The sequence below is a fragment of the Myotis lucifugus genome, unplaced genomic scaffold, assembly GCF_000147115.1.
Source record: "Myotis lucifugus unplaced genomic scaffold, Myoluc2.0 scaffold_203, whole genome shotgun sequence".
Classification (NCBI taxonomy): domain Eukaryota; kingdom Metazoa; phylum Chordata; class Mammalia; order Chiroptera; family Vespertilionidae; genus Myotis; species Myotis lucifugus.
Genome location: NW_005871251.1, coordinates 2226441 through 2251747, shown reverse-complemented (window position 1 = coordinate 2251747; position 25307 = coordinate 2226441). Strand labels below are relative to the sequence as shown.

Below are 25307 nucleotides of genomic sequence, written 5' to 3'. Positions count from 1 at the left end.
TATCAAATTGCATATAACTTTTTCGTGAGGTCTGTGCGCACGACAGAATCTGTCTTCTTTGTGGCGGGTTTTTAACTCTGTCTATCTTGCCTCTCAGTTACCTACTAACTGTTTTATGCTCTATTCAGACTGTAACCTACACGAACCAGAATGGCTGGCTCTGCTCTCGTATTAGACCATCCATATCTCTCTCAGAGTCGGGTTCCTGCGAACATCGCCACCTTTCTGATACCTTTTTATAGGAGAGAAGCTCCCCAGTCCGCCCGCACTTTGTGAGTTCCAGGGTAACTCTTTCAGGGACAGAGTCCTGTCCGAATACTGTAAACGCCAGTAAACGCCCGACATGCTGCCAGGTGTGGGAGTGTGTGGGGAAGGATTCGTTAGACCTGCCTTGCTTGGACACCCCTGACCATCGAGCAGTGCCATAGGAGAGATGCTGTGTTGGCCTGGCCGTTGGGCTCCTTAGCTAGAGCGTCGCCCCTGCACCAAAGAGTCAACGGTTTAATTCCCAGTCAAGGGCACTACCTGGGTTACAGGTTCGATCCCCTCCCTGGGGTGCATGCACCAATCCATGTGTCTCTCTGACAGCATGTTTGTTTTTCATCTCTCCCCCTCCCTTTCACTCTCTCTGAAATAAATATCCTCTGGTGAGGATTAACGGGAGAGGGGGGGGGGGTGGGGGGAGGCTGTGCTCCCATCAAACCTTTCTAGGCCCAGCTGGCATGTTTCGGTGGTTGAGCATCGACCTATGAACGAGAAGGTCACGGTTTGATTCCCAGTCAGGGCACATGCCAGGGTTGCAGGCTTCATGCCCAGTGTAGGGTGTGAGGGAGGCAGCCGATCAATGATTCTCATCATTGATGTTTCTACCTCTCCCTCTCCCTTCCTCTCTGAAATAATAAAAATATATATTTAAAAAAAACTTTCTAGAAGCACTGAAATGTCTGGTCCAGCTGACCTCATGAATCAGAAGTGGCTCAGAAAGGCTGGACCTGAAATGCCTCAGGCAGTCGGCCAAACAGGCCCTACCTTGCCACCGAAGGAGGGCTGGGTGTAGGTTTCCTCCTGGACCAGTGACCGGAGGCCTACTTGTACCAGCTGTCATTGTAGACGATCATGGACTAGACGGTAAGAAAGGAGCTCATTCGCCTGCTCTCTGGTTTCCTGGCTCTAGTTCTTGCCAGCCTTGGAACTTCTCCCAGGAAGCCTACAAACCCTAGAACAGAGAGAGGAAATCACTGCTCCTAGACCTACAGACGTGAGTCCTCTTGCCTCCTGCAGAACTGTCTATTCTCTTCACTTATATATATAAACACTGGGAGGATTTGCACTTAAACACCCAACCTGAAAACAAGGTCCCAGCGTGCTCTCCCTCCAGGGAGCATGCCCGTGCCATTCCCTCCCCCTTCTCCTTCCCCCCTAAACTCCAAGGGGCCCCATGAGATTGCCCCCAGGGTAGCTCGTCCTGAGCTAACAGCCTGACCTGTCTCCCAGGCCTCCTTTTCTCTGACTTCCAAGTGAGCCACAGCAGCCCAGCCTAACCTCATTTCCCCACCATATTCCCCTCCTGTTACCCTAGGCCCGTGGTCGGCAAACCGCGGCTCTTTGGCCCCTTGAGTGTGGCTCTTCCACAAAATACCACGTGCGGGCGCACACGTACAGTGCGATTGAAACTTCGTGGCCCATGCGCAGAAGTCAGTATTTTGTGGAAGAGGCGGTATTTTGTGGAAGAGCCACACTCAAGGGGCCAAAGAGCCGCATGTGGCTCACGAGCCGCAGTTTGCTGACCACTGCCCTAGGCTCTTCCTTGTTTCACTGTTCTGGGTTTTAATAAACACCCTCTAAAATTCATCTGGACCGTCAGCTGATTTCACAACAGAAACTTTGCAGGCCAGAAGGGAGTGGCAAGAAATAGTCAAAGTGATGAAAAACAAGTACCTACAACCAAGATTACTCTTCTCTTCAAAGCTATCATTTAAAATTGAAACACAGCCCTCATCGGTTTGGCTTAGTGGATAGAGTGTCGGCCTGCGGACCAAGGGGTCCCGGGTTCAATTCCGGTCAAGGGCACATACCTCAGTTGAGGCTCCTCCCTGGTTCAGGCCCTGGTAGGGATGCATGCAGGAGGCAAAAAAATTGATGTATTTTTCTCACATCAATATTTCTCTTTGTCTTTCCCTCTCTCTTCCATCCTCTCTAAAAAATCAACAGAAAAATATCCTCAGATAAGGATTTTAAGAAAATAAAAATAAAATTGAAACACATATAAAGAGCTTCCCAGACAAGAAAAAGCTAAAGTACTTCATCACCATCAAACCAGTATTACATGAAATGTTAAAGGGTCTTCTTTAAGAAGATCAAAAATATAAATAATATAAATAATAAATACATATCTATCAATAATTGAGCCTAAAAAACAAAATAAAGGAACAAGCAGAAAAGAAACAGGTTCATAGATACAGAGGATATTTTGACTGTTGCCAGGTGAGAGGAGGGTTGGGAAATGGGTGAAAAAGATGAAGGGAAAAGTAGAAATTGGTTGTTACAGAATAGTCATGGGGATGTAAAGTACAGCATAGGGAATATAGTCAACAATATTCTAATAACTCTGAATGACGTCAGATGGGTACGAGATTTATCAGGATAATCGCTTAGTAAGTAATATGGTGTCCAATCATTGGGGAGTATACCTGAAATTAATAAAATGTTGTATGTCAAGTGTAATCCTACATAATAAAGAGCTAATATGCTAATTACACCTGACAGCAGAATGACCTTCCAGAACGACCTTCCGGAATGACCAATGAGCGGCTCTGAGGCAGCCGGGGCTATGAGTGGTGAGCTCCTTGCACGAATTTCATGCATTGGGCCTCTAGTTGAAAAATAATGATTTAAAAGACCGAGGCAGTGGGGGTGGGGTGGGATGGGGAGAGCATTTGGGAAAAAATATCAGGCAAAATAATAAGACTTAACACAGAACTATTCTGGATACCCAAGGGATAAAGTCACATTTCCACTGCTGGCCAAGCCCACGGCTGCAGGAAGTAGATAAGAAGCCGAGAAAAGCACAGTTAAAGCCCCTAGAAGGGCTTGGGTTATAAAAGGAAGAAAAAGGAAAAACACCTCTCTCTGCTTCTTACCCTCTATCTAGGTCAGTGGTTCTCAACCTTGGCTGCACGTTAGAATCACCTAGGGATCTTTTTAAAATCCTGATTTCTGGGCCTCATCCTCCAGAAATTTTCTTTCTTTGTTACTAATGTTGTGGCCCCACCCCATAACAAAGAAACAGAATTTCCAGAGGATGAGGCCCAGAAATCAGGATTTAAAAAAGATTCCCAGGCGATTCTAATGGGCAGCCAAGGTTGAGAACCACTGATCTAGGTCCTTTTGCATATTTTTGGGTGGGTTTTAAACAGTTACAGCTGGGTTCTGACTAGTCACGCACCACTGCTATGGCTCGCGTCATTCTGCCCTTCTCCTCCCTTTGCAGACAACACCCCAGCATTCAAGTTGTGTGGGGACCCGAGACTGCTGTGCTGCGTGCTTTCACTGAACAGGAACGCACAGCTCCTGCCGCTCCTCCAGCCTGGAAAATGCTTGCTGAGTATCTCACCGTCAGGGCAACGCTCCAGTTTGAGAAAGATGGTGTGGTCTTGCTGCAGAGGCCCTCGATGGCCAAGAAGATTGTCGCATGCTTCTGCTCTTCTCCATCAGTCTCCTCTTACCCCATCCTGTCCACCTCCTCCTCCACCCCTCAAAAGAAAGCTACAGGTCATAGCTCTAAATTCTGAACCCGCCTTGCAGGCCACCAGGTGTGTTGTGTGCTGCACAGCACAGCCTTGACAGTCAGCGCAGAGCTATATATTTATGCTGATACATCTTCAGCTGGTGGCAGTCAAGCGTTTTGAGTAAGGGGTGTTTTTGGTATCGTGTGCACAAGGGCACCACTTACGATGGGGGCAGTACCTTGAGCCTAGCAGGCCAATGTGGGGGCAGAGCTGTGTTACCCCAGGTCCGCGGGTTCATGGAGGAGGTGACTGATTAAGTGTGGAGACAGGACAGTGCACTCCAGGAAAGGTAAACAGCCATATTTTCAACATAATTTATTACAGGTGTCTGAAGGGTATATAAAACGTTTTAGTGCAACATCTTACAAATAGTTTTCCTTTTTAAAAAAAGAAACAAAATCAACAGCTCTCTACATCATGCATGGGTAGTTTTCTTACCCCACCTCTTTTTTTTTTCTTCAACTATTAACGCAGAGAAACCATTGTTTGAAAAGAATATGAAAACTTGCTACAGAAACACCCTGGTCAAAGAGGGTGTGGTCATATCCATGTAGCACAGTGTAGGGTTCATGAATGCAACATTGTAGATGGAGAGAAGTCAAGAGGCAGTCTCTCCTGGTCTCAAAGCTCCCGTCGGCAATGTGCAATGAGGTCTCCCAGCCACTGGAGGGCACCGTTACCATTCATCTGACACCACATTTCCATAGAAATGGCCAAAAAAAGGAAGGTCCTGGGGATTTTCATAGAAAGCTGGAAAAGCTCCCCCTGCTCCCCCTTTGATGGTATCCCCAAGCCCATAGAAAAGACACAGGAAAGAAAAACAATTATTAAAATACTGGCTTCGGTTTCTTTTCTTTCAAATTTCCCGCGACGATTTCACCTGTGTAATGACGTGGCAGCAGCTACCTTTCTGCAGCTGTCAATCAATTCAAACTCAAGTCTCAGGTGCACATCCCGGTCCCAGACAGCCCTCTGGCATCTTTCCATTCAGACAGAGGACCAGTAAGTCTTCTTCCCTCAGTGACTCAGTCTGTAAGTTAGGGTCAGCAATTTCCCACTGAAAGCCCACAGCCCTGAAATGACGAAATGGGGCCAAAGACTGCCTTCTTCCCTCACCACTGAGCCGGATATGCACCCTACAGCATTCGTGCAGCACAGTAAATGGGAACGGGCATGTGAGCCTGCGCTCTCACAGGAGAGCGAGCACTGGTGCACCTGCAAGGAGTAGAAGGCAGGTGTGTGTGAGCCTGTCAGGAAGTGCTTCCCTTCAGCTGTGATGGAGCAAAGCACCTGCTGAGCACCCCAGACCCAGAGCAGGGTCAGCACCCACATGGCCTGGGGAGCCCCCCGCCTCCCTGGAGGCTGTTCAGTCTCAGAACAGGGTTTCCCAGCGATCTCTCTGGTTCGACCTAGCGCCCAAATCCGTGCTGGCCTTTTCCAAACCGGGAACTCCCTTGGGATTTGAGATGCATGCTCACTGAGAAAGGGTGATAGCACCCTGGCCCGCAAAACACGGGCAAGTCGGGGCATGAAACATCTTCGTGGAGGGGTGAGCACCTGCAGCCGCTGCCGCTCCCCTGGGGCCCCGCTTCTGGCCTATAAAGCAGCAGGGTGACACTGGCCTTTGTTGGACTCTCAGGGACATTTAAATAAAATGCTGCCATCACAACGAACCACCAAATCACCTAAACCGCAGACACGATCTGAGGAAGGGAAGGTAAAACCCCTGCGGACAAAGGCGTGTGGTGCTTCCTCCGGAGACCGGGGACCGTCAGCGGAGGGGGGGCCTCCCTGGGCGCGGCAGCAAGAAGCAGGGAGAGATCAGTGGTGAGGAAGGAAGACATCCGTATCTTTGAGGAAAACCTAACGGAAAGGAAGGAGAAACCCAGCCTTCACACCTCCAGGGAGGCATCATTCCTGCCTGCTCCCCGAAATCAGCTCCCACAGCGGGCTGCCCCCTGTGCAAGGGGCTGAGCTGTGCAGGCCCCAGTGCCCTCTGCCAGGGTAGTGGGGCTGCTTGGGCTATGTGTTCAGCTCAGCGCTGTCCCCTTCCCCGGCTCACTGGCCACTTTCTCTTAAGAGTTTGGCAAAGCACCTTAGCACGGAAGCCCACCTGCTCAGCTACCAGCTGCAGACTGCCCTCGGTGACCGCATCAAGCCAACAACTAGCCCTTCTTCCTCCCTCCACTAACCACGGGCTCTGACCGACCTGCAAGTCAGTCGCTGCTGAAAGCTCCCCCTGCCCACACTGGGGCTTTTGACTTGTTCTCCAACCAAGGTTTCGGATTTTTTGGCAAGGCTGGGAGGACGCCGATTTCCGCCTCCCTGGCGAAAAGGCTGGCCGGCCACCATCTCCTGTCTCCTAATGGGCTTATGCAGGATTTCTCTGGCACAGACACAGTTCTTGAAGCAAAACAACAAAACTCCAGCTGAGGGAAAAGATCAGATACAAACTGGGCCCACACTTCCCATCATTTTCAAGTCTCACGAAGGAAGTAAAAAACGTTCGGGTGTCTTTTGTTCCACTGGTGGTGGCATTTTCAAGTGTGCAAAAACCAAAGGTCCTGGAAGGGATTCCTTCACTCTATAAAGTCCGTCTCTCCTTTTCTCATCCGTTGTACGTAAGAGCAATGCGTCCACAACATTACGAAATCCAAAAAGAATAAAACACGGGTTTTTTAAAGAGTCCAATAGAAAGAGTGAGACCCCTGCGACGTCTACCTATTACTACCTGTGAGTAGGCGTGGCACCAGCGCCGCTCACTACATTACCAAGAACGAAAACAAGAGACCTAATGCCGCGGGATGACCACACCTGCCCGGAAATCGCTCACCCACCGGGGCCGCCACCCACAGGCAGCAGGCTGCCTCTGTGGCTGGCCGGGGACTGTGAACACATCGCGCGTCGGACAGTTTTCTGGGAGGGCTGTCCGGAGTCTGGGTGCTGTCTGCTGTCCCATCACAGAGCGAGAGGCAGCGTGGGGGCCCTCGGCCCCTGGTGGCCGGCGTCCCCGGGGGGCCCTCAGTCTATGGCTCCTGGGTGGATGCTGAGGACGGGCGGCTCCAGGCAAGTGGGGGAGTAGTTGAGGTGCGGCTCCTTGATCCACAGCAGGGGCACCCCGTTCTTCCCGTCCGAGTTCTTGCTGGAGCTCCGGCTCTTGAAGCGCACCAGCAGGATGGAGATGATCAGGATGCCGAAGATGGGGAACGGGTAGAAGAAGACGAAGTAGAAGAGCGCATCATTGGAGCAGATGGCGGACTGCAGGGTGGAACCTGAAAGGGCCGGGAGGGAGATGAGACAATGAGGGCTGAGGACCTGGGCTGTCAGCTTTTGCTCCTGAAAACCTGCTCAGCTACCAGCTGGAGACTGCCCAACCCCGACCCCATGGAAGCCACTTGTCCTTCCCCTACCGCCACTAAGAATGGGGACAACCTTTATATTTTTTTTTAAATATGTATTTTTTTTAATTGATTTCAGAGAGGAAGGGAGGAGAGAGAAACATCAATGATGAGAGAGAATCACTGATGGGCTGCCTCCTGCACGTCCCCTACTGGAGACTGAGCCTGTCAGAGAATAGAACCGGAGACCTCTCAGTGCATGGGATGACGCTCAACCAACTGACCCACACCAGCCAGGCCTCAATCCCTACTTTGGGCATAAGGAATCAGGTCAATTCCATGAACTGGTATGCAGATCCTAAATGCTCGGGACAGGCGAGAATGCAGCTCATGAACCCATAATCCAGCTGTGATCTTTATCTTCCAGGCAGTTGTAATCAACTGGGACCTCCTCCCCCTGTGAATCGGGAACACTCACTTGTGTCCAGCACTCGGATGCTGATGGGGGCCGACTCCTCCTCCGTCAGCCGGTACCATTCCTTCTGGGGGCTGGGCAGCCACTCCTCCACGCGGCAGGAGTAGTTGCCTGTGTCTCGGGGGCTTGCCTGCAGCACCGTGAGCCTGTAGAGCAGGGGGGACAGCCTCTGGAAGCAAAGCCTGCCCTCCCAGGGGCCGCCCTCGGGGCCAAACACGGCATCGGGGCCCACGCTCAGCAGGGCCATCCGCTCTGTTGGGTCCTCTTCCTCTTCCTCCTCCTCCTCCTCGTCCTCGTCCTCGTCCTCGTCCTCCCGTTCTTCCAGGCCAGGGCTGCCCGTGTTCCCCCCGGCTTTAGTCCTCAGGGAATACCAGGCCACCGCAAAGCGCGAGTCCTGGCTGGAGCGCGACACAATGCTACAGTCCAGCTGGAAAGCTGCCTTCTCGGTCACCGTGGCGTTGGGGACCACCGTGTCCACCTGCAGGGCGGCCTCTGGGGGGACAGGGGACACAGGAGGGAGAAGAGCCTGTTTTAATTTCTTTGCTCGAGACAACCTCAATGTCCATCACTAAATGCATTGTAGTACATCAGACAACAGCATGCTGCGCACCTGCTGGGAGGGATGAGGCAGCGCTATGTGCAGAGATGGGAAAGGAGAGTCAAGGAAAAGCGCTAGAGAGCAGCACGCTGTGTTCCCTACGCGGCATGGCAAGCAGAAGAGCACGTCTTATTCTGACGTGCATGTCTATGTTTGCGTGGGGTGCCCGTGGAAGAACTCACAGACCTGGTGCTGTGGCTGCGTATGGGAATGGGGGGGGGGGGCAGTTATTTTCACTGCAAACCCTTGCAGTGGTTGAATAGTGTGTCCTCCGCCCACCCTCACAAATTCACGTCCCCCTGGAACCCAGCATGGGGCCTCGATTGGAAACAGGTTCTGTGCCGATGTACTTAAGTTACAATGAGCCCTAGATCCAGCGACTGGTGTCCTTATAAGAAGGGGAGAGGCCCTGGCAAGTGTGGCACAAAAGTTCGCTGGTTCAATTCCCAGACAGGGCACACATCCAGGCTATGGGCTCAATCCCCAGTAGGGGGCGTGCAGGAGGCAGCCAATCAATGTTTCTCACATCAATGTTTCCCTCTCTCTCCCTTTAAAATCAATAAAAACGTATTTAAAAAGAAAAGAAGAAGCGGAGAGGACGCACAGAGAAGACAGGTGAAGCAGAGGCAGGGGCTGGCGTGACAAAGCTGCAGGCCAGGGACACCTGGGGCCGGAGGAGCTGGGGAGAGAGGCCAGGACGGATTCCTCCCGAGAAACATCCGGGAGCAGGACCCTGAGAACATGCTGATCTCGGACCTCCAGCCTCCAGAGCTGAGAGGGAATACGTTTCGGTGTTTTAAGCCATCGGGTTCGGGCGCCTTTGTTCCAGCGGCCCTGGGAGACGAATTCGCCCTCGGCAGCCTTTGCATCTGCACCGTGTGCATGTAGATTGCTGCCTACGCTACCGTGACCCCCAGGAGGTGAACATTCTCCAAGGACAGAAGCCAAACAGCAGACACCAGACCGGAAAGGGGACTCGCACTGAGCAGGGACCCCCACCCTCGGAGGATGACACAGGCAGTGTCTCCCCGACAGAGAAACTGCAGCCTCGGGAGGCGCCCCACCAGGTGAGTCACGGCTCACAGACACTGTCAGACAGCCCGAATCTGTTGTATTTTGCGGCTGTTTTAACGGCTCACGTGGGTAGGTTCTACACAAACCATTCTCTCCCCAGCTCCTAAAAGGCTCTGTTTATGAAACGCGTGTGAAAGATGCCAACGCAGCATTAACAAAAGCAGAGAGACCACGTCGGAGTCTCCTTGGATGAAGACCAAATCGGAGCATTTCCCAAGGACTGTCTTGGGCTTTCAATGAATTGGCTTAATGTCGCTCACAGGCGAACATAAGGCTGGGGTTCCCACCGCTTTTGTGGGGCTCCGCCAAGCCCCTGGGCACCCCCCTCGGCCCACCTGGAATCTCGGTGTGCACGGCTGGCACACGGGGTCTTCAGAACCACGACAGGGCACAGCGTGCCATCCCAGCCCTTCCTGGGGGCGGGGGGGGGGGGGGTGTGCTGGGGACAGAAAGCGGCAGAACGGGGGAATAATGAAATCCGTCCACATGGCTAACGTGTGACCCCAAAGCCATGGAGAGAAACGCTGCAGAGCCGGGCAGTCTAGGGTGCTTTGCAGGGCGGTCTAGGGTGCTTTTTCCCCCAGAGTCTAACACTGAGTCCTAACGCCCCTAGTGACAGGCCAAGGTGGCCATGGGCCCACCGTAGCAGGAGGTCGGGCCCCCAGAATGCTCTTCCCCATCCCCTCTCCCTTTGTCTCTTCTTGTCGAACTGCTCAGACCTTCTTCGGGCCCCTTTAAGTGCCTTGTCTGCAGTAGTGACTCAATACAAGGTTTTCAAATAAAATTAATTTCCACCCTCATTCAACCCTTAACATGCCTCTCTACCAATTCGGTTCCCCATGTCTGACTCCCAGGATAGACCAACATGCCCCTTCAGAGGTTAGCACTCCTTCCTTTCCTCCTCCAGGTGGGAGCCCCGAGGAAGTCCATCCCGTCCTCCCCGACGTTGTGCTGACGGCTCCGAGGCAGGGTCCTTGACCCCCGACTCCCGGGCGGTCTGACAAAGGTGGCTCTCTCTTTCCCACCTGTGTGAGCCGAACACAACTGCCAATCTGCTTGGCTAGTACCACCTCACTGAGGGCAGGAGCCCTTACCCTCACGAATTTCATACTACGGTCGACCTTAAGCAGTGCTAGGTGACCCTGAACTCCTGGAGCTGCATTATCCCAAGTCTTCTATCCGCCTAACCTATGCCTCAGGAAGAACACCTCGAAGAACAGCCCTACAACTAAAGTGATGCAATCAGTAAAAATGGTGGCTATGAAACGCTAGTGAGATTATAGGTAATTTTCTTTTTCAAAACTATACTTTTCTGTTTTCCAAATGTTTTGTAACTGGCACAATCAACTAACGTACAGTCACACGCCACATAATCGAGCTTCAGTCAACGCTGGGCCACATACAGGACGGGGTCCCATAGGCTGAAACATTCCCATCACCAGGGACATCGCTGCCACCGGAAGGCTGTACTGCACGGCCTTCTTCACGTGCTTGTGGTGACGCTGGTGTGAACACACCTACTGCGCTGCGGCCGTATAAAGCACAGCGCCTACAGCTATGTACAGTACGTGGTGCGGTGACAACGACTGTTACTGGTTTATGTATTTGCTACACGATACATTTTATCGTTATGTTAAAGTGGACTCTCTCTACTTACAATAAAACATGTTTGCTTATAAACCAGTGTGGGCTGTACACTTTATACGTCTCGTTTACTGTGTCTCCTGCTGGATTTAATCTTGCGGTTTTGTACAGAGCACGCCATGCAGGCGTGAAGCCTAGAGCGATAGGCTGGGCCATGCAGCCTGGTGTGCAGGAGGCTGCACCATGAGGTGTGTGAAGTGCACTCTGTGACGTTCGCACAACAGAATCGCCTGGCGACGCGTTGCTCAGGACGATCCCCGTGGGTAAGCAGCACGTGACTGTGCTCAGACAGGAAGGAAGGCAGGCGGGCTGGGGGGTCCAGGCTACTCATCTGGCTGAAGTCCCTTTCACTGCGTGTTTAAACGTGTCACCATAACTAGCCCTAGTAATTGTGTGTTTTCGGGTACAAACAAGAAAGACAAGAGAAGCACAAGGCCACATGGACTGGACATTCACACCAATAACGCTGCTCGGAAGTGAGAGTGCAGGCTGCATGGACTTCATCTTTTTCTACTTGAAGCACGTGAATCAATTTTTTCCCCACTGAAAATCCGTAAGCTTCCTTTCTGAACCACATGGCTCCTGTTTCAAGATCCCTGCACATCTACCACGTGTCCAAGTCTGCATGTATTCTTTAAAAGGAAGACATTCCATGATCTGGAATCATTAATCATCAAATGATAGTCTAGTGAACAAACAGAATCCCGAGGCCGAAGCCAGATGTGCACGTTGCCATCCACGAGGGGGAAATGGAGGCAATACTGAACGCAAATGCAAATGGTGAATGCGCACAGATGTGACGGCAGACAACGGATTAACTGACGAACTGATGTTAGGCAGCGCATGCGATATCATACCCACAGGGGGAGAGGGGACGGGTGTGGAGGCCCGGGGACAGGAGCCCTCACCTGGTCGCGTGACTGTGACAGCGGTCTGCCCGGCAGTGTCCTCTGCCCGTTTGTACCACAGGCCGCCCGGGCTGGGCAGCCACTCCTCCACGTGGCAGCTGTAGGTGCCGCTGTCCTGCACCGCCGCGTTCTGGAGGAAGAGCCGGAACACGCCCGGGGAAGGGCTCTCCAGGTGCAGCCGCCCCTTCAGGTTGTTCTTGGCCGCCTGCTCCCCGTAGTGGAAGGTGGCCTCTCGGCTCAGGCGGGCCACGGCCTCCCGCTCCGGGTGGTTGGGCTTCCACACGAACCACTCCACCACGAGCTGGGAGGCCGGGCTGGTGCGGTTCAGGACCACGCACTCCAGCTGCACCTGCCGCGTCTCCAGGACCGACAGGTTCCCCTGCACCTGGCTGAGCTTCAGGCGGCTGTCTGCAAAGGCGAGGGGGAGAGGTCAGCACCAGAAAGCAGCAAGCCGCCCGAACGCCCCCCTCCAAGCACAGGTGATGGGCGCCTTCCACACAGAAGACAGCACCCTCAGCTCGAGGAAGCGTGTCTCAGGCATGGCCCCCGCGTGTCCGAGTTCTCAATCATGTGCACAAGTGTCCGAGTTTCACAGAGCTCAATGTGACCGTGACAGCTGTCCCCCATTTATAACCTGCATCAGCTCTAGGGCTGAGCAGAGGACAAGCACATGCTCTTGTCCGAGACGCAGATGACTGTGCATCCCAGTGACAGTGGACCGAACGGCGCAGGGCTGAGGGCCGGTGGCTGGGAAAGGACAGGAAAGGGCATGGTGAGACCCCACCCAGGCAAGAGACTTCTATTTTACTTAAAAATATATATATATATTTTTTTACTGATTTCAGAGAGGAAGGGAGAAGGAGGGAGGGAGGGGGAGAGAGAGAGAGAGAGAGGAAGAGAGAGAGAGAGAGAGAGACAGCAACAATGAGGGAGAATCATTGATTGGCTGCCCCTTGCACACCTCCTACTAGAGATTGAGCCCACAACCCGGGCATGTGCCCTGACTGGGAATCAAACTTCGACCCTCTGGTTCACAGGTCGACGCTCAACCACTGAGCCACACCAGCCTGGCTAAGCAAGAGATTTTCAAAACTGGCCCCATGGAGGGACCATGCTGGGCTGTGAACCACGAAAGAGCTGCAGAGGAAACACAGCTTATAGGGTCTCGGGGTGGCCTTGAGCGTCACAGTTCTTACTCAAAAAACACCACACGGTTTCCTCTCAAGGTGGGACCACAACTGATCTGATAGTAGCAAAGAAATAAACTGACACCGAGGGACCAGGGGTTTGAAGAGTCAGCCCATCGGAAGGGTCACTAGATGCACAGCCTAACGGCCCCCGCGTCACCTCATCACAGGCCCCAAGGAGCCCGTGTGGACCCGAGGCATCACAAAGCTGTGACGCTGTGCATGCACCGAGGCCCCAGGGGGGGTCCCCTCCTGAGAGACACAGAGGGAGGGGAGGGCGTGCGACTTCACCTTTTACTTTTTACGCTTCAGAACTATCAGAATATTTCACAACACACACGATTACTTTTAAAAGGTCAAAAAATTAAAAACAGAAAAAATATTTTAAATAAGCAGTCTCCCCAAAACACTCACTCTCTCTCTCTGGTGTCTCTGGGTTGGAAGATTGTTTTCTTCTTTGTGCTTTTGTATTTTCCAAAAGCTCTACAGTGTATTCTTTCTCAACAGAAAATAAAAAAAAAGGGGGGGGGGGACTAGAAGCAGAAAAAAAAAGACAAAAAGAAAAACATCCAAACCAAAAAAATCTCAATGGAAAAGGGGGAATGGCATGCGCTGTCTTCATCAGCGTCCTGTGAGCTCTCTGTTCACAGTGTTAATATTCCCCGTACACGCGATTTCACTATGTTTTGACAAGAATCCGTACAGCCCTTCGCACTGCCCCTGTTCACCTGCTCCGTCTAGGCCTCAGGTGGGGAACTCCCGGGATAAATTTAGGATCTGGGAGTTCCCCACCTGAGGCCGAGACTCAGAGCAGGCGAACTGAGGCAGTGCGAAGGGCTGTACAGATTCTTGTCAAAACCCAGGATAAATTTAGGATCTGGCCTTGGCCGATTTGGCTGTGGATGGAGTGTGGGCCTGCGGACTGAAGGGTCCCGGGTTCGATTCCAGTCAAGGGCACATGCCTGGGTTGTGGGCTTAATCCCTGCAGATGGCAGCCAATCAATGATTCTCTTTTATCACTGATGTTTCCATCTCTCTCTCCCTCTCTCCCCTCTCTGAAATCAATAAAAATGTGTTTTTAAAAAAATTTAGGATCTGCAGGGAAAGTCTTGTTTTTGGCACAAAGAGAAAAGGGAAAGGGCGGATGGTGACTAAGAACGCTTGCAGGGTGTGCCGCGTGCTCTCCGCAGGGAGCCGGGTCAGAAAGGAAGAGAGACAGGAAGAACAGAAACCTGCAAGAGCCTCTGTGGGCCAAGAACCAATTCCAACTTCTGTTTCCAAAAGCCCCTGGGACTGTCCCGGGAGGCAGGACACAGGTCACGGGAAGTACCAGCCGGAGGCACTTGGCCCAGAGCTTCCTTCCTAGCGCAGCAGCAGAAGGGTTAGCATAGCATGTCCCTTGGGAGGAGGATGGCCGTTCTAGAAACAACAGCCTGAGGAACAGGAGGGCCAGCCACGTGTGGACTGGGAACCCGGCTCCCTGTGCCTTCTGAACAGCAGGTGCGAGCCTCAGCCGCCTGGGAGACAGGCCGTGGGAAGAGTGGTGCAGAGAACCAAGGACTTGTGCTCACGCAGGGAGCGTCCGGCCCAGAGGAGGAGACACGAGTATGTAAATAACGTGTATGTGACGCGTAATAACTGACTGTCCATGAATTTCCCTAAGTGTGAATAGGCTTACGTGCTCATCACTACCTGTCTATACACAGGTAAGTGAACAGGGATGGGAAAGGGGACACAGGGTGCCTAGAATGCTGTTTCAGTTAAAAAGAGCTAACCTGTCTGAGGAAGAATGAGATAAATGGATGCCTACGGTCAACGTGTTCCAGGCTATGAGGACAGTCAAAGGCCCTCGGGGGTTCAAGGAAAGTGACCATTCATTCCTTGTTCAAACAATATTTACTAAGGGGGCCAGGCCATGACCGAAGACACAAAGATACAGCCCTGACCTCAAAGTGCTTACCGTACGTACAGTGGGGGAGAAATGCAAGCACACACTTATGCTATGTTATGCTATGTGTTTTGTAAGAAACCCCTGGTGATGGGGGAGATATCAGGGAAGGCTTCCTGGAGGTGGTGCTGAGTGACATGTTGGGAATGGGGTGATGATAGGGGAGAACAGGACAGGGGCATGCCAGGGGAGATGGCAGCAGCAGAAAAGGCAGGGAGATGGGACTCCGGCTGCCCACACAGCACCCCACTGCCCTTCCGGAAGGACAGTGACAACCAATTGTAGGGCACACAGGGAGGAGGGTTGGAGAGGGAGCTCAGGGCCGCCTTATGTGAGAAGTTCTAGAGCAAGCATGTCAAACTCAGGGCCCATGGACCGCATGCAGCCCACAATGAATATTTTTGCGGCCCAGCCAATATATCGGTATGTAAGAAACATTTTAATAAAAATTTCGTAACTTAATTTTTACAATATCCTGTTATACATAATTATTAATAACGAACTACAACATTTGCTAATGATTGATTACTATGATCGTGTTGCATTCATTTCCCTTACCCGCCTTACACACAGGCACACCATTTCTCTCCACTAATACTAGCAGCGAATATTTTAGCAGCCGATGGCCACGTCATTAGTCTTGAACTGACCTATTTGGTGTGCGCAACAGGAAATATTTCGCTTTCGGAGAACAAGAAAAATAGGTTTATTTGTGTTACGCTTATTAATTTGTGCAGTTATTCAGTGTCTGGTAAGTTAATGTTCAAGAAAAAAATAATTTTTATTAAAATGTTCTATTATCTTATGTTAACGATGACGCGTTTATTTCAGCCCTTTGTATTCAGCATGTCTCTATTGAAATAAACCTACGTTTCTATGAAAACTGAAGCTTTTGTGTTTTTGCAACCCACCTAAACTTAAACCTTGTTTATTTGGCCTGTGTTAGCCTTTGAGTTTGACATGCTTGTTCTAGAGCTTCTTTAACAAGAAGAAGGGGAGACTGATGGGCACACTAGCTCCCTTCTCACACAGTCATGAGCCACTGAATGACGTGGATACACTCTGATAAAGTGTCCTCAGGTGATCTTGTCAGTGTGCGAACATCAGAGTGCGCTCACACACACCTACACAGTACAGCCTCCTACACACCTAGACTCTAGGGCAGTGATGGCGAACCAATGACACGCGTGTCAGAAGTGACACACGAACTCATTTTTTGGTTGATTTTTCTTTGTTAAATGGCATTTAAATATATAAAATAAATATCAAAAATGTAAGTCTTTGTTTTACTATGGTTGCAAATATCAAAAAATTTCTATATGTGACATGAAACCAGAGTTAAGTTAGGGCTTTTCAAAATGCTGACATGCCGAGCTCAAAAGGTTCGCCATCACAGCTCTAGGGTCTAGCCCAGGCTCCACGCCTGCACAGCATGTTTCTGTACTCAATATTGTAGGCAACTGTGAGGCAACGGTAAGTATTCGTGCATCTAAACAAAGAAAAGGTGCAGTAAAAATAAAAGACGAGCAAGGGTGCCCCTATATGGGGTGCGTGCCATGAATGGAGCCTGCGGGACCGGAAGCTGCTCTGGGTGAGTCAGTGAGGAGCGGGGCGGGACTGTGAAGGCCGCAGACGTACACACTGTCCCATAAGCCCTCCTCCTGCTTCCTCCCAACAGGGTCAGAAAGAACCTCAAGGCTGTCAGTGCTGCTCCTGGAGCAGGGACGTGGGCGGGAGAGGCTGGGAATATCGGGGAGAAACCGGCTGGGTAAGGTGTGGGTCACCCTAATAGAGACTGTCAGGAGGTAGTGCAGGTGGTGTGAGCACCAGTGGGAATAAGAAATCGGAAGCACTGAGCTGACAGGCTCCTCTGTCTGAAACAGGTGAGTGGGTGACGGGCTGGGATGTCACCTGTGCACTCAGAATTGAGGTGCTGTGAGCAAGAGGGAATCTATTGCCTACTGCTCCCGTCAGAGAGAAATCCTCCAGAGCCACACAGCCTTCCACTTCTCACAGGACTTCAGCTCCCTTATAATCTTATGGAACCACCGTCACAAAAGCGGTCCACTGTGGCTCACATGCCGTTATGCGGTGCATGACTTAATGGAAAGGGATGACCCAAACCTCTCTGGGGTTGTTCTAGAGCAGGGGTGGGGAGCCTTCTTTCTGCCAAGGGCCATTTGGGTATTTATAACATCATTCATGGGCCATACACAATTATCAACTTAAAAACCAGCCAGCTGTAGTTGGCCAAACATTTAATGAACTCACTCCTAATGCTTTGGCAGGGCCAGACCCAATGATTTCGAGGGTCTTCCACGGCCCGCGGGCCAATGTTCCCCACCTCTGCTCTAGGGGCAGATCTGAAACCTAAGAGGGAGATGATGGGGACAGGACATTCAACAAGGAGGGTCCCCTAAAGTGGAGCTGAGGCCTGGGGGGTGGTGAGCGCTCCCTCCCTGGAGGCATTCACAGAGGTCAGAGGCCACTGGTCAGGCTGCCCCACAGGTTTGGAGACAGGAAGCGCTCCCCCTGGGCTGGGACAGGCGGTAAAACAGCAGGTGAGCGAGCCAGGAAAATGCCTCCTAGGCAGGATCCCTGGGGTGCGAGCTGGCCCAGCCCACGATCCCGGGTGTGAGCTGCAAACCCCGAAAGAGAGCCGGGAGCTGCCAGAATCCTGCCTGGCCACCTCCTGCCAACCACAGCCGCACGTCTCCCTGGTGAGGATGCGTCCACACAGCACAGTCAAGGATGCTGAGTTTGCCATCGGCACCGGGACCCCTTGCAGGCAAAGTGGGCGGCCCGCCGTGCGCCAGGACGGTGGCCTGCGTGCCTGCACCCACCGCCAGTGCGGACCCAAGGCCCTGTGCAGGCCTCTCCACACTAAACCCACTGGCCTGGGTGGCTGCACCCCCTCTGCTCACCTGGCTGCTTCACAGTGACCTCTGTGCGCCCCGAAACCTCCTCCGCCAGCTTGTACCAAGCGAAGTTGGGGCTCAGCAGCCACTCCTCCACGTGGCAGTAGTAGCTGCCGCTGTCGCTGACCTCGGCTCTCTGGACGGTGAGGCTGAACAGGCCCCCGGACGCGTGCCTCTCGAACTGCAGCCTGGGCCGCAGGCCCTCCTCCTCGGCGTAGGTGCCGTACTCGAAGGCGGAGGTGTGCGTGGTCTTGAGGATGAGCTTGCCGTCGGCGTCCGAGGGCTTGTGGACGTACCAGAGCACCGCGAAGTGGGAGTTCTGGCTGGTCTGGGACTTGACGGAGCAGTTCAGCTGGATGGGCCTGTTCTCCACCAGCGTCAGGGTCCTCTTGGATTTGCTCACCTGCAGCTTGGTCACTGCGGAGCAAAGCGGGGAGGTCCAGCAGAGCTGTCACACGCCCCTGGACACGGCAGTCCAAGCCCCACCTCCAGGCTCCTCCTCCAAAGCATGGCTCCGTGAGAGGGACCCGCGAGGGGCTGACTTCACCTCACATCCCTCCCTCTGCCTCCTCCCTGCTGGATCCACACTCAGGCCCTCACCACCTCTCCCTGTCTCCTGCAAGCTGAGGTGCCCAGCGCTGTGCCCCCAAGAGCAGCTCGAAGGGCACATCTCAGTGGAGGACACACCTGGTAAATCAGGCCACACTCTGCACAAAGGGCTGCTGAACTCACACGCCTGCAGGCCTGCTGAGCCATCAGGGGCACCCCTCGCAGGGACACGAAAGAAATCCCACACCCCTTTCGCTTCCTCTTTTCTATGATCAAGCCCAGTCCCCTGCCTGATCCCTTCTTCAAACACAATCACCTCCGGGGCACACTGGGCCTAGGGCGGGGCTTACCAGTAAGCTCCCCTGCTCTGCAAACTCATTCATATTAGCTTGCCAGTCGACTTTCCAGGTCTGGTTCCTACAATACTTGAAACTAGTCCTTTCCATTGCTTTCCAACCCAGCTCACCCAATTGCATGCAAATGTATCTATGTTGGTGCACACGACACTCCCTGCATCATCTGGTCTTTGGCCAAAAACATTGGGTTGCTCAGTGTAGGGCAGAAGGCGCTTTAAAATGTATTATTAATTGGGGCCAGATTATTTTTGCAACTGTTAGTTTCTAAGGAAACCTCAATTGCTATAGTAACTGCATATGTTAAACCAGAACCCTATGACTAAACTTCAATTCGGTCACATGGTCCCTGAGGACAAGAATCCAAGGAACTGTTTCAAAGCATTTCCATTTTTATTTTCCTTCTCGTGTCAAAATATTGTGAAGTGCCCTAACTGGTTTGGCTCAGTGGGTAGAGCGTCAGCCTCCGGACTAAAGGGTTCCGGGTTTGATTCCGGTCAAGGGCACGTGCCTGGGTTGCGGCCTTAATCCCCATGCAGGAGGCAGCCAATCAATGACTCTCTCTCATCATTGATGTTTCTATCTCTCTCTCCCTCTCCCTTCCTCCCTGAAATCAATAAAGATACATATATTTTAAAAAAATTATAAAAAAATATATTGTGAAGTGCCGAAAAGCCTGAAAGAGGGGCGTTTTGGAGACGTGGTGCACACCTGGCAGGTGGGCGAGGCGTCAGCTCCTCCTCCAGGCTCTGAAGTTCCTCCCACATCCCAAGGTCAGAAAGGACCTTTCCGGAAGCGCAGAGGAGCCTGCAGCCTCCGTGACTAATGAGGCAGCTCTCGCGCATCCTGCCGGCGCTGCCCTGGCCCTGTGCGGCCCGTCTGTGTCACCTGCCTCCAGAGTTAGGGGAGCCCAGCCCCCGAGGTCTGCAGGTATTTCTTCTGCAAGATCAGAACCAGCCTGGTACCTACCTCATGTCTTAGGAGTGTGTGCAGATTACTCAGCAATGGTCTCTAGAAAGAGATGAGCACAGAGCCTGGTATGGAACACACACCATCCATTTCTCTATGCCCGTTTCTTGTCGGTCACTGGGCTCAGTCCCATGTTCAAAGCACAGCGTTCGATTGAGAACTGTCAATTGTAAGTGACACACATCCTACGAAAACTGCCCATGGACCAGGAGCATCAGCGTCACCGGGCAGCTGGTTAGAAATGCAGACTGGCAGGCCCCGAATCAAGACCCCCAGGTGGCTCACACACTTTAAAGCCCGAGGACCTGAGGACATGGCAGTGGAGTGAGTGGGCTCAGAGAGGCTGAGGACTGAGGCTTGGTTAGCCCCACGGTGAACCAGCAGGACAGGCAGAGGGAGCCCAGAGAGGCTCAGCGAGGCCCCTCCTGCGGGCACACACTCGGCTCATCACTTAGCAGAATGCCCTCGAGGTCCATCCACGCTGTCGCCAATGGCAAGATCTCGTTCTTTTTTATGACTGAGTCATATTCCATTATGTACAGGTACCACATCTTCTCTCATCCATTCATCTATCAATGACACTTAGGCTGCTTTCATATCTTGGCTATTGTAAATAATGATGCAATGAACACAGGGGTAGAAATCAGTGTTTTCGTTTTCTTTGGATACATACCCAGAAATGGATCGAATGCTGGATCGAATGGCAGCTCTATTTTTAACTTTTTTGTGGAATCTCCACAGTTTTCCATGGTGACTGCGCTAACTTACAATCCCACGACAGTGTGCGAGAGTTCCCTTTTCTCCACAGCCTCCCCAACACTTGTTATTTATTGACATAGTTAATTTTCTGAAGGCCTTCTCGTCCCTACTAAATTATAAGCATCTGAAGGGCAAAGACTATGACCCAATCATCTGCTACTCAATTTAATAAACGGATGACTGAATAAATATGTAAGTAATCTTTTCTTGGAGGTATGGGAATGTAAAGGAAAGGGACAAGAGGGAGAGACTATGACAGGAGGGAGAGACCTTTTCAAAAAGTATGTGACATCAGAGCTGGGCCCTGAAAAACAAGTGAGTAGGTCCCTGGGCAGAGGAGGAGCGTGCCAGGGCATCCCCGAGAGAGCGGACGGTGAGCCAAGGTGAGACCCCTGTGCACCGTGTTCAGGGCACAGCACGTGGCCACGTGCAGAGGAAGTTAGAAAGGAAGCATGCGGGCTGCGAGGAGCCTGGAGCGTGTCCCAGATTCTGACCTCCTGTGGCTTTCAGGGTGCAGCCCCTGGACCTGCAGCGCCATTGTCCCCTGGGGACTGGCTGAGAGCACAGAACCACCCACACCACAGGTGGGGCTCCGGACCCGCGCTGTCACCAGCCCTCTGGGTGGTTCCGACGCACACTAAGTTTGAGAACCAGGGTATGATGGTGAGGCGGCCGCGGGGAACTCTGGACACAGCAGTGGGAGCAGGAGCCACAGGCAGTGGGGGAAGGGAGGTGGGCAGTGAGGGAGTGAGGGAGAGAAGGAAGACTGTTCTGTGTTACAGGTCTGTAACGTCGTCAGTGATGTTAGGGATGGAGGGGACCGGTGGGTGGCTGGACAGCAGAGGTGTTTCCAACTGAGGACAGCAAGTCCGCCAAGAGCTGGGAGACAATGAAGGGACAGCTACTGGGGGAGCGTGTGTGTGCCCCACCCACTTGGGGAAGGAGGTGGCAAAGGCCCGTGCCAGTCTAGCAGTTCCCACACTTAGAGTCCACATCCAGAGGCTGCCCTCAGCCCCTTCTCTTCTTTCTCACCGCGGTCATGCCCTGTTTAAGGCCCCAATCATCTCTTTTTCAGACCTTACACTTGCCCTGCATACCAGCGTCCCTGCCTCCAGCCCAGCCTCCGAGGGGAGAGCTTCTGAAGCTGCCAACCGCCAACCGGGGCCTGTCCCTTCCAGCTGAGCCCGTCTGCCGCAGGGTCATCACGGACACCTGCGGGCAGGGCAGCCTTTGGTCAGCAGGGATGCAATGGACAGGAGCCGGCGTAGATGTAAACCCGTATCTGGATGACCCCATGCAACTTGTCTCGTCCTCCTGTCCTGCGTGACTGTCAAATGACATTCATGTGGGTGAAACCAGTCTCTGAGCCTGGGACCCGCTTTCACTTTACCATCCACACCTGGTTTTGCGTAGTTTTAGTGTCTGTCAGTGGATGAAGGGAGGTTCCTCTCTGCTCTGTTCAGCACTGTAAGCTGCGCAGGATTTCGGAACCCCCGTCCGAGACGTGGGGACAGGCTAGCAGCACCTCTGCCCCGCTGCTGCCCCCTGACCCCCGCATCCCCCCGAGTGCTGGGCCTCCTCACTTGGCCGCCCCTGAACAAGGACAAGTTAAAGCCATTATTTTAACATTAGCTGCTTTTTTTAAAGACCCCTCCTTTATCCACAATTAGGGCATTGTAACAACTTTTAAAGGTTATGTGAGTTGAAATGTTACACCATGAATTTCATTGTAGAATAGTAAAGGGACTATTACACACTGTTAGTCAGAGAATACAATCTGAGTATGATGTAAAGTCCTAATTGCTCAGTTTAGAACATTTGTATTTAACAAACATATAATTCTATGTGAGCTGTATTGTAAGCACTTTCTAAATATTAACAATTTGGTTTGCACCAGTCCTATGAAGTAAATATTGTTATCCCCATTTTATAAAAACACTTGCTCACGGCCACACCACCGATAAGTGGTCGAGTGGGATTCAAGCCCAGGCTGGTCTGTCCTGGCTTTTAACCATCATGTATGGTGACCGTCTGTGTTTCCCAGTACAAAAGGGGCTCCCTGGCCCTTGTCAACTGCCTGGGATGAGCCCTCTCCCACCCCATGCTTCAGTCATATCAAAACATGCATGCTGCTTGTTCTTTATCCACACTCTGTGCGCCCACCTCCAGGGAAGCCCCTTCCCTCCTCAGGCCTAATGCCCACCCCCTAGGCCGGCTCCACTACCACCCCCGAAACTCCTCCTTTCCCAGGAGAGCGCACAAGGCAGGAACTGGGACACACCCATCTCTGCAGCCCCAGCACCCAGCAGGGAGACTGGCATAGTAGGTGCTCAAACCTGCTTGCGGAAGGCACTGAGAGGGAGGAGCAAGGAGGCCATAACAAGCCTAACAACAATGTGGCTCAGGGATTGAATGTTGACCTATGAACCAGGAGATCACAGTTCGATTCCCGGTCAGGACACATGCCCAGGTTGCGGGCTCAATCCCCAGTAGGGGGCGTGCAGGCGGCAGCTGATCAATGATTCTCTCTCATCACTGATGTTTCTATCTCTTTCTCTCCCTTTCCCTTCCTCTCTGAAATCAATAAAAATATTTTTTTTAAAAAAGGAGAAAGTAACAAAAGTCTAGAAGTGGAAACAGCTAATTAGGAGTAACCCAGACATGCCCTGTCTGCAGACAGAGCAGGACCCCAGCTCAGTGACTCCAAACAGATGCACCTGGAGTCGCCATGACAATGAGGCCCGTGGCGCCTTCAGGGCTCTCGCCCTCATGCTCACTCCACCTCTGAGCACCCAGCGGGCAGCAGCCACATGCACACGGGGTAGGAGAACCGCAGGTTCTCCCAAAAGAAAGCAGGGGTAATCCCTCTGAGGGATGAGGCAGCCTGCCATCTACCATGTGACAAGGAGAGCCACTGTCATGTGCCCTGGACTCACAGACGTCGAAGAAAAAGCCCCCAGCATCCCCAGTCTGCTAGGTCAGCAGTAAGAAATGCAGAAAACAGACTTGGCAGCATCCCGAACGTATTAAATATTCATCCTGACCGCCCATCAGTAAAATCCCAGCAGAATACACCCTGACAAGTGGGCCTTCCAGACCGGAGGCTGTACTCCGGGAGGCTTGGTTATTGCTTTGTCGATTTTAATGTGCAGTATTTAATAGCCAGACCCAGGCATGGTCGTAAACATTTGGAAAATGAATGCTGACATTTCCTTTATTGCTTCTGTATTTAGGAATGTGCAATTGGGGGGATGGGGGGGAGCTGATGCTAAAGAAAATCAGAAGGAAGCAAAGCAATGCTTCAAAATTAAAAGAGAACAGGATTGACTAAGAACTAAGAATCGAGTATGTTGAACGGCTTCAAGTCCTGCCTTAAATGCCCCTTGGGGTCACACTCTGCTGTCCATGGGAGTGAGGCTGAGCACAACCCACAACAGAATGGGAGCGAGGCATTCCTGGAAGATTTCCTGGGGGATGTGCGTTCCGAACCAGAAGCACGCCTGCAGAATGGTCAATAACAGACCCACAACAAATGGAGGGGGGTGCCATCCAGCCAGAGATCGTGATGAATCAGGTCCCTGTGATGCAGCCAGCTCAGCAGGTGGCTCTGGCCAGGGCTAGCCTGGGCACAGACCACAGGGAGCCTTCGTGGGAGCGGATGGTGTCAGCAGTGGAAGGCGGATAAATGGACCATTGGGCCAACGGTCCCTCGGTTCCTACTTAATTCTTTTGGAATGAGAATATGCAACAAAATATTCTGAAAGAGGGGGGTGGGCAGGCAGTGGGGGACCTTCCTATGGAAGACATCAGACTAGGGATAAGGATCCATGTTTTGAGGGGGAAGGTATAAAGGGAGAGCAGAAAGAAGGGAAGCCAGCACTGGCTCTGAGCTCCGGTGTGCCCAAGTCTTAGAGCCATCTTGTGGCAGAAATTAGAAGAAACAGAGGGAGGCACAAATTAAACTCCTACACCGACACCATTGGCAAGCTGCGCCTCCTGCGCCTCAAGGAACCTCTATGGGTACCCTGTGACCTCAACTTAAAAAAGCAAATTTAAATGTTTGTGAAAGGAGATCAGGAAATTAGGGGTGGTAAACCAGACAGAATAGAAATTGAAGAAAAGTACATGGTACCCAAAAAGGTTCCTGAGAAGATTAAAAAAAAGATGTCTACTCTAGAAAATACCTTAATTCTGTATAATAAAATTAAGAGCTTGGACCTAGCCAGTTTGGCTCAGTGGATAGAGCATTGGCCCCCAGACTGAAGGGTCCCAGGTCCGATTCCGGTCAAGGGCACTGGGCCCCGGACTGAAGGGGCCTTAGTTGCAGGCTCCATCCCCTACCCTGGTTGGTGCGTATGTGGGAGGCAACCAATTGATGCTTCTCTCCCTCTGTCTCTCCCCATCCCTTCCACTCTCTCTAAAACATCAATGGAAAAAATATCCATGGGTGAGGACTAACAAAAAAAAATAAGAGCTTGGACTCTGGAGCCAGACTGCCCGTCTGGATGTGAATCTTGCCTCTGACTGCGGATCACTGGGTAACTTAATCAACCCCTGTGTCAGTGTCCACATCTACAAAGTGGGGGAAACAGCACCCCTCATGGCATTGCATGGGTAAGTGAGGTTTTACAGGTAAGGACTTCGGGATGGCGATGGCACATAAGAAATGCAGAGGAAGTGCTAGCTGCTATTGTTGGACCAGGCCTAGGACTCCGCACGTCAGGCATCTATAGAAAGTGCCTTCTGTAAATGAGACCGCTACAGGACGCAGAGGAGTAATTTCTGGTGACACAGCCTTA

The 25307-nt window shown here is 52.1% G+C and overlaps 1 protein-coding gene across 2 annotated transcripts in view; it reads right to left on the bottom strand.

The window, feature by feature from the left end:
* Positions 1–4336: 4336 nt before the first annotated feature.
* IGSF3 (immunoglobulin superfamily member 3) overlaps positions 4337–25307 on the bottom strand; it is an 80795-nt gene continuing 59824 nt past the window's right edge. For both annotated transcript variants that reach the window (XM_014463267.2, XM_023761249.1), the window contains 4 exons: positions 17885–18295; positions 11826–12233; positions 7605–8093; positions 4337–7060 (listed from right to left, as the gene is read on the bottom strand). In XM_014463267.2, the coding sequence (XP_014318753.1) occupies positions 6810–7060; positions 7605–8093; positions 11826–12233; positions 17885–18295 (1559 nt within the window). In that variant the 3' untranslated portion in view covers positions 4337–6809. The remainder of the gene's footprint in view (positions 7061–7604; positions 8094–11825; positions 12234–17884; positions 18296–25307) is intronic.